The 8,843-nt window shown below is 55.3% G+C and overlaps 1 protein-coding gene across 3 annotated transcripts in view; it reads right to left on the reverse strand.

Annotated features, from left to right (window-relative positions):
* KSR1 (kinase suppressor of ras 1) overlaps window positions 1-8,484 on the reverse strand; it is a 163,892-nt gene extending 155,408 nt beyond the window's left edge. The window contains exon 1 of one of the 3 annotated variants that reach the window (XM_047832108.1): window positions 7,975-8,484. In XM_047832108.1, coding sequence (XP_047688064.1) covers window positions 7,975-8,205 — 231 coding nt within the window. In that variant the 5' untranslated portion in view covers window positions 8,206-8,484. The remainder of the gene's footprint in view (window positions 1-7,974) is intronic. The other 2 variants (XM_047832103.1, XM_047832104.1) reach the window with 2 other exon arrangements.
* Between the last annotated feature and the right edge of the window lie 359 nt (window positions 8,485-8,843).

The raw sequence follows: 8,843 nt of genomic DNA on the forward strand, positions 1-8,843 counted from the left end.
TATTTTTCCTCACCATAAAGGCCGAGCCCACGGACTGCCGTAAGCTTTCTTTCGCCCTCTTTTTTTAAAATTTCAAACGCAAGTCTTGATTTATTCTTGCAATTATTCTGTGGGTGGAAAAATGAAAGGGGGGGGAAGGCGAGGAGAAAAATGGCAAACAAACAGGATACTTCAGCTCCGTTATTGTGAAAGGCAATCTGCCCAGTTAAAACACACTGCTGCCCACCAAGGCCAGACTGGCAGAAAATTACACATGCATATAAATACATAGGTTTTATATGTGGCGGCAGCTTGAACTGAGGCTTTTTCAAGGCAGGTGAGGAACAATCACGCCTAAGAACAAATGGCAAAGCATTTCCGATCCCAACGTCTGTCCCCAGTGGATGCACAGGTATGTGCATCTCTACCTGGGATCTGCAACAGGGGACAAAGACAAGACAAGACGGACACAAAGATGTTGGATTAAAAGGCTGTATTTTCTGGCAGTGTTAGTAAGTGATTTATAACGTTCTCTTGACATTAAAACCAACAACAGCGTTTCGTGGAATATAATGCAAACTCTGCACAAATTTAAGACAAATGCTAGGCCTACAGGAGTAAAGGTTCACCCACCCAGGTCCCAGGGGATCTTTCAGTAGCAGGACGAGAAGCCCTTGAAAGTATAGTCAGGTTCAAAGCCCATTGGCTAGACTGGTTTTCAAAAAAGGCCCCGCACACAGGATACCCCAAGTTGCTCCCCAAGAATCTCTCCACTGCCTGGGGTCCCCAAGCCATGGAGAGGGGGCTGGGAAGGCCAATCCATTTGCTTCCTCTTGCAGCAAACTCCTTGAGGCCGAGGACCCCACCAACACAGGAGGGTGAAATGGCAGGCTGCTGTTGGCCATTAGTCTAGATAGATGGTTTCATGTCTCTCTCTTCAGGGCACCTCAGGTCTGCATCCCAGCTCAGTGCTCAGTCTCTCCTCCCGCCCTCTGGCAATGTTAACTCTCTAACAGGCATTCCCACCAAGTCCCTTCACCGACGGGACCTAAGTATCCTCACCTGCAAGATGAGAGGGCTGGACCAGATGGAAAGCCCGAGATCCTCTGAAACCCCCTACCAAGGCACCCCAAACAGCCATCTGATCAGTATCTGTGGCTGGTGAAGGAAAAGAGTCTACAGTTCAAGGGATAAAGACGTCGCCGCATGGCTGTGCCCTGCCCAGAGGCAACCAGTCCCCTGGACACAGAAAGCCCTGACCCCCAGCACCCCCTCTGCTGTCTTGGAGAAGACCACGCTCTTCTAACTGGTCAACCCAAGCCCCCTCCTAACTTTGCTGCAGGCAACCAAAAACCACAGCTCACAATCTTCGACACATACCCCAGAACATCAGCCTCAGGGACCCTGTCCTATCTCCTGTTTACACTTCCCGAACTCAGGGGAGATGTGGATGCAGTGGCAGAGGGGTAAATGCATACAGGCTGCCGTTTTAGAAATCCTGGCATTCATGCTGGGGAAGGAGGAACATATCATGCCCTAAAGATTTTAAAGAATAGGATTACGATTGCATGTTGTTGCTATACTTTGGCCCAGCAAATTCCCCTTCTAGGAAAAGACTCTGCAGCATGATTTATAATAGCAGGGCTTGGAAACAGCCTGGATGGCTAACACAGGGAGGACTGGTTCAATGAATTTATGGTATGACCACACGATGCAGCCACCGACGGCGCTGAGGTATATCCACGCGTATCAACGTAAACAGAAGACACTTACAAGGCAATGCACACGGTATGCGCCGCAAGTATCTATGTGTACATCCGTCTGCAAATGCAGAGGATAAAAACCCTGGGAGGACATACAGCAAACCGTTAAGAAGAATTAACCAGATCCGAGAGCTGGCATTAGGGGTGTGGGTTTTTTTCTTTTGTTCATCAGTGTTTTCTTTCTCACACTGAACACAGATCATTACGTGTATTCGGAAATATATTTTACAAAGTGGAAAGCTAGGGGACAGAGTGCTTCTCGGAAGGATTAGTCAGAAAGAATAAGGCAGGTGTCCATTAAAAAAATTATGAGCAAGTTGATCTCTAGGCAGCTTCTCGTTTCTCAGAGGGACACCGACACAGACCTGGTTGCATCAGAGTTTGTTGACAGAGGCCTATCTTTGAGGATGTGCCGGGCTGCATGTTAGGGAAGCAGCCCCAAGCTCAAGTTCGGAGGCTGCACGGCCTGGAGTGGGCCACCAGCCATCGGGAACTGAGCCACCGAATAACCACCCCCAGGCTGCCCTTTTCTGTTACTGCCGCCTCCTTGGCCTCAGCAGCCAGGATCCTGCCCCGAATTCCCACCAGGGCTGCTAGAGGCGGCTGCAAGGTTCAGGACGTAGTTCTGAAGACCAGTGCACCCCGGTTCGGTCACCTACTCATGGAGTCCTCTCCATCCCTCGGGGCCACAGGGTCTTCATTGGCAAAATGAGGATAAGGTTCTTGTGAGAGTTAAACAGGGCGACATAGGCCGGGGGCCTACCAGCGTGCAAGACACAGAACAGGTGAACACGAAAAAGTGTGCGTCCCACAACCGCCCTCACTGTGCCCGAAGGCCATTCCCATAACCCCAAAGGCACCTACGCGGCTTTCTCTTCGGAACTGAATGTGAGAGAAGATTCCGAGCCATCTATTCTGAAAAGACATATACTTTTTATTTATTTATTTTTTTTTATTTTGTAATGTTTATTTATTTTTGAGAGAGACAGCATGCAAGCAGAAAAGGGGCAGAGCGAGGGAGACGCAGAACCCGAAGCAGGCTCCAGGCTCCGAGCTGTCAGCACAGAGCCCGACATGGGGCTCGAACTCATGAGCCATGAGATCATGACCTGAGCCAAAGGCGGACACTTAACCGACTGAGCCACCCAGGCGCCCCAAAAGATGTATACTCTTTAAAAAGCACAGCTTAGAGAGACTTGGTGGCAGGTTCTGCTACATCCCCCCACCACCACAGACACGGCCAAGGGCCAAGGCCTTCGCAGTCTCTCTCCCGGCCACAGCCAGCAGGCGGGGAGAGAATACCTGCGGTGGGGAGTGCAGCCCCCTGGACATGGGGCCAACCCAGAGGGGAAGGAGGCCTTCCCGTTGTCCCCGGCAGCATACCAGCAGCCCTCTGGCACTCACACTAACTTGGGCCGAGGCTGCGATGAGGCCTTCCTCCAGCACCACCCGCCCCTCCCCAGCGTCCTCTCCCGGGCAGGACACAGTGGCTTTCTTGGCGAGAAAGGAGTAAAGAGGAGGAGACACGCAGGACCCTCTCCAGGCCACCACGGAGGAATGCGGGTGGCAAGTTCCAGCAGGGATAAAGCTGCCAAGGCAAAAGCAGACACCAAAGGGGGCAGTGCCCCATCTCTGCATCCCCTCAGGGACGGCTGGAGTTAAAACCTCCGGCTGGAGTTAAAACCTCCAGCAGGAGGTTGGAGCCATGGCAATGGAGCAGAAGGAGAGATGCCCCCACTCTGAAGCGACGGCCAGTGGGGAAAGGGAAACCAGCTCGTGCTCTCTGTTCTGCCAGGGACGTAACGTGGGACACCAGGACTGTGGGAATAGTTCCCACCAAAACAGAAGGCTAGAATGGCCAACCCGTTCCGGCACATTCCCCATCCCTGAGTACTTGGCAAGCCACGCTCCTGGAGTCACTACGGTTCACCTGCCTGGTTCCCCGTTAGAATTCAAGTTTCCCCGAAGACCAGGAAGGCATCCCGCGTACCTCAGAATCCTTGCCAGGGTGGCTGCAGCTAGCCCAGCAGGCAAAGGAATAATGATGGAAGTTGAGTGAATGGATGTTCATGCAAGCCTGGAGGGCCTGATGTTGGGGGAGTGGCGGGGGCAGATAAGGGACCATGGGGCCTGGAGCTCGGTAATCCACACAGCAGGGTTCTGACCTCCGTCACAATCAAGCTGGGCAAAAGGCAAGCCCTGCTGACCTTCCGAGTGGCACCTCCTGGCCCCAGGGCAACTCAGAGACTGTACCTACCACAGCTCCCCAAGGTCCCCTCCTGGGCAAGTCCCATGGGCAAGGTCCACGGGGCCTTCTTTCTCCAGATCAGCTTGCATAGGAAGGAATTTCTCTCTATAAGAGCATAAGGTAGAGGGGGCGGGGCACCTGGTCAGTTCAGGTCATGATCTCATAGTTCATGGTTCAAGCCCCGCATCAGGTTCTGTGCTGACAGCTCGGAGCTTGGAGCCTGCTTCAGATTCTTTGTCTCCCTCTCTCTCTGCCCCTCCCCGGCTCGTGCTCTGTCTGTCTGTCTCTCAAAAATTAATAAACATTACCAAAAAAAATGTTTTTTAAAAGAGCGCAAGGTGGAGAGACTCGGTATGCCTTGGCCTGTTCTGGAAAGTACTAGCAGGCCGGCAGAAAAGGGCAATGTTACGATACCACTAAACGTGAACCTGCACGAGGCACTGTTTTCTCCCCAGAGCTCAGCACAGACTCGGCCCACAAAGCATGAATAAATGAGGGAATGACCTGGCATGGGGCTCCAGGCCCAGCTGTGAGGCCAGCCAGGTGTCCCTGTGTGAGCCCATGTGGGAACGAGAACATTCCGTCCTGCCTGGGTGGAGTTCTCAGACCCCCTAGGAGGGTCTGCTGGAGGCAGGGCACGGGGCTCTTCTAGGATGAAGAAGCCTCACAACTTTGTTTACAAATTCAGGCTCTTGAGTTCTAGATTCTGTCACCCTCCCTCCCCATCTAGAGAGAAAAAATTGCGTGGTGAAGGTTGGTGGATTTCCGGGAAATATGAGGAGCCTGAGAAGATTCCAGCACACTTGCCGGCAGGTAGGAGGCAAACGTTGAACCCCGGCTCCTTGCACTCTTTTGAATCCAAACTGGACCACTACACAGAGAAAAAGTCATCACAAGGGCAGCCAGACGCGTTGCGCCCGCCCCGCCCCCCCACAACCCCGCACACCATCACGACCTGTGATCTGGGGCACCAGCAGCTGCGCCCAGGTCAGGGGCTTCCGGGGGCATCCCACGTGCTGTTTCTCCCAGCGAGTGCTCATTGGATGGAGGCCAGGGGTGCCTGGATGGCTCAGTCGGTTAAGCGTCCGACTTCAGCTCAGGTCGTGAACTCGCAGTCCGTGAGTTCGAGCCCCACAACGGGCTCTGTGCTGACAGCTCAGAGCCTGGAGCTTGCTTCGGATTGTGTCTCCTTCTCTCTCTGCCCCTCCCCCACTCATGCTCTGTCTCTCTCACTCTCAAAAATGAATAAATGTTAAAAAAAATTTTTTTTAAGGAAGGCCAGACTGGGCTGGGGTTCCTAAGATTCTGGGAGAAGTCTGGCGCAGTTGCATAAGCCAAGACCTCTGGGGAACCCCTTTCTTCAAAAGCCCGGAATCCAACGTTGCAAAGCATTCTCTCTAGGGGCCCTGGCCTGGAATATGATGGGAGAGGAGCCTGCAGAACAGAAAAGAAAGCCAGAGCGGACAGCTGGACCACTGTCCTGCCTCCCTCACTACATGCTGGCGGGATGGTCTCCTGGCCCGTGTCACCCACCTCTAGGAGACAAGAGCCAGCTGTAGAGAAGTACCTTCCCCTAAAGGTGGCCTGTGGCATGAATGCCACTAGACCCTCACCAGCGAAAGTTTATAGGCAGAATCTTTCAGTGGTAGGACACAAACTTATAGGCTCACAGCACTGTAGGTTTATGCCATCTTGTCCCCATTTTACAGATGGGAAAGTTGAGGTTCAGAAGTCATGGGACAGACACCCCTCCCCACCCCAGACCTGAATTCAAAGCTGTCCGCCACACTGTCCCCCTCAGCAGAATTCTTTCACTAATACACTTCCCCCCTATTTTATCAGTTTCGTAAATCTGGATTTTACAACTGTTTTCTAAACAGAGGCATGTGCAACAAACGTTTGGTTCAACCCAACAGAGGCCCCTTCACCAAACCACAGAATGTAGAGCCTTGTCAAGGGCCTACAGAGATACACCCCAATCTCCCTTGTGCAGGTTAGGAGGCTGAGGCCTCCAGGGCAAAGAGATTCATTCAAATTAGCTGGAGGCAGCTTTAGGGAGCCAGTTCCTGAGGTCTCAATTCCCATTCCCAAGAAACAAGCCAGGTCCTGCCTTTTCTCGGAGTAGGGTGAACCCAAATCCCACACCACAATGGAGAGAATGGGGAGCTGGGTATTGGTTCCTGTTTACAACGCAAATTTCCTTTGGGTGGGTTTTCTGGCTGTCAGAGGCCATCACCCAATAAACACGCAGGAGGGAGGCCACTGACACACAGCTCACAGACCTAAATAGCGATGCTTGGGGGTGTCACGATGCCATATCTTTGTTAAAATGAATGACTCTAGAAATCAGGGTATCTAGAGGGCAAAGTACCATTTCCAGAGAATGAACAATACACAGTCCTCCTGTATCTACTCCAGGAACCAGGAGCTCTTCAGAGCAACATGGGGACAATCCGAGAGAGGTCAACACAGAGAACTTTCTCTCATCTCGATAACATAGCAGTCCAAGCAGACACATGCTGCAGGACGATGATCCCGCCTCCCACAACTAAGCCACACAGGCCCCCTATTGTGTCAGTTCAAACACCGAACTTTGCTGGGCAAACACATTCGGCTGTGTTCAAGAAGAGACCAGTTTCCCTCACCCCGTGGAAAACAGCAGCATGCATGCACGAAGGGACAGCTTGGGGGCAGGGGGCTGTTGTGGTTGGTTGGTTTTTAGAGCAAAGCCCCGGTCAGTACTGCTAGAGCAACTGTAATGAAAATAATAATAGCCAGCACTCACGAGATGCTCCCAACGTCCCTGGTTTTGTAGCTTTGAAGGAAACAAACCTGCAGGAGAGAAGTCACCCTCGAACATTGTGGATCAAACAGGGATTCAGGCTGCTGATTGGCCTATGACAGCTGGCAGAGGCAGTTTGCAATAAAGGGCTGGGGAGGGGGCTGTTAGGTTGAGAAATTAAGGTTCTCCCACAACAAAACATCCCCAGATCGGCAGAAGGCCAGATGTGCTGACGCAAGGTGGAAAGAAGCCACTTCAAGTTGGGGTAGCAACTAAGTGGTCCCTGGAATTTTACGGCCTTTCCAGTGTCAGGACAAAAGCTAGTTGGGAATGCACTAGTTTCCCTCTATTGTGTATGGGGGAGGGGGAGACCCCCCCCTTCTGAGAACCCAACCACCCTTTTGACTTGTTCTTCCAAATCCTTTAATACTGCACGTCCTGGCTATAATTTGAGGGAGGAGGGCCTGCAGATCTTATTTCTTCTTTACACTGGAGACTGTCTCCCCCATAACCCTTTAAATAGTGTCATCTTCCTACCAAAGGCCTGGTGCCCCAGCATAAACCTTCCTAAACCAAAATCCAGTGTCTGAGGAGGAGTGGGGGAGTCGGGGGGTAATTATATTTTGAGCAGTGAAATGCTGTGGCTGTGCGAAAGGAAAGCATCAAATGCCTGAGCAATAAATATGCAGTTTCAGCAAACACGTTTTGAAAAGCGGCAGACAAAAATCCTGGAGGAAAGGAAAGAAAGGAACAGGCAGGGAGTCTGGGGCGTGAGAGAAAGAGAATGGCGGGCCTGTGATCACACTTCAGGGGGACCTCCCCCTCCCCGTCACCCCGGCCCACGGCTGCTCGCCTCAGTCACACAGGGAAAAGTCCAGCGTGTGACTCAGTGGGAGAATGAGTCCTGCGGCCCCGCAAACTGGGCGGGGGCGAAGATGGGGAGGCAGGGGATGCCCGCGCGCAGCCCACCCCGCCCACGGGCTCCTCGAGCCTCCACCCCAGTTCCCACTCCGCCCCTCCCCCCAAATCCCGCCCAAGGTGACGGGCTGGTCCTGGGTCCCCAAGCTGCCGCAACAGCGACTGAAGGAGGGAGAGGAAGCCTCAAAGGGGCGACACCGGCTCCAGGATGCATCTGGGAAGGAGTGCCCTGGGGCATCGAGGGAGGTGCCGGGGCCGCTCCCCGGGCCGCGCGGCCCCCTTACCTCCAGGGTCCGGATCTCCTGCTGGGTGAGGTCGTTGGACACGGCGCACTTGGTGCGCAGCCCGCGCAGGCTGCCGATGGAGATGTCGATGAGCTTCTGGAGCTGCCCGCACTGCTGCAGCGCCCGACTGGCCGCGGCCCCGGGGCCCCCGTCCGCGGCCGCCGCGTCCCCCCCGCCGCGGCCCTCCTTCTTCTCTCCCATCGCCGCCGCGCGCAGCGCCGCTCTATCCATGCCTCGGCATCGGGGCCGCGGGGTGGGCGAGGCGGGGAGCCCGGGGGCGCGGGCGCCTCGGGAGGGATTCCGCGCGCGGGGAGGGCCGGACGAAGAGCGCCCCTCGGCGCAGCCGGAGCCCGGACGCTAGGACTGCCGGCCGCCAAGCCCGCCGCTCCCGCCCGCCCAGCCGCGGCTGCAAAGCGAAAGCCGCGGCGACCCGACGGCTGCGGCTCCCGAAGCTTTTAAGTGGCAGCGGGGGCCGGGTCAGGGTAGCTGGGCATGCTGGGACTTGTAGTCCGCGCCGCGCACCTGCCGCTCGGCCCGCGCCCTCGGGGCCCGCGTCCGCGCCCAGCGCCGGGCGGTCCAGGCCTTCCCCTTGGCGACGGGCTCCGGCAGTGCGGGAGCGCCCCGCCTCCTCGCTCCGGGAGTGGCCGCTGCGCACCAGCTCCTCCCTCCGGCGCCCAGAGCGGGGAGGGAGGGGGAGGGGGGTGGGCTCGTCTCCCCGCCCCCTCCACTCCTGCCTCCAGCCTGGGGGCTTCCCACGACCCCCGGATGGGGCGGGGCAGGGGCCGGTAGCCCCTGGGTGGGAGGAGGGTGCGCTTCCTGCAATTCTGCGGCAGAGCCTAACCCTGGAAGGTGGGGACAGTGGAGGTTCC

The sequence above is a fragment of the Prionailurus viverrinus genome, chromosome E1 (genome assembly GCF_022837055.1).
Source record: "Prionailurus viverrinus isolate Anna chromosome E1, UM_Priviv_1.0, whole genome shotgun sequence".
Classification (NCBI taxonomy): Eukaryota; Metazoa; Chordata; class Mammalia; order Carnivora; family Felidae; genus Prionailurus; species Prionailurus viverrinus.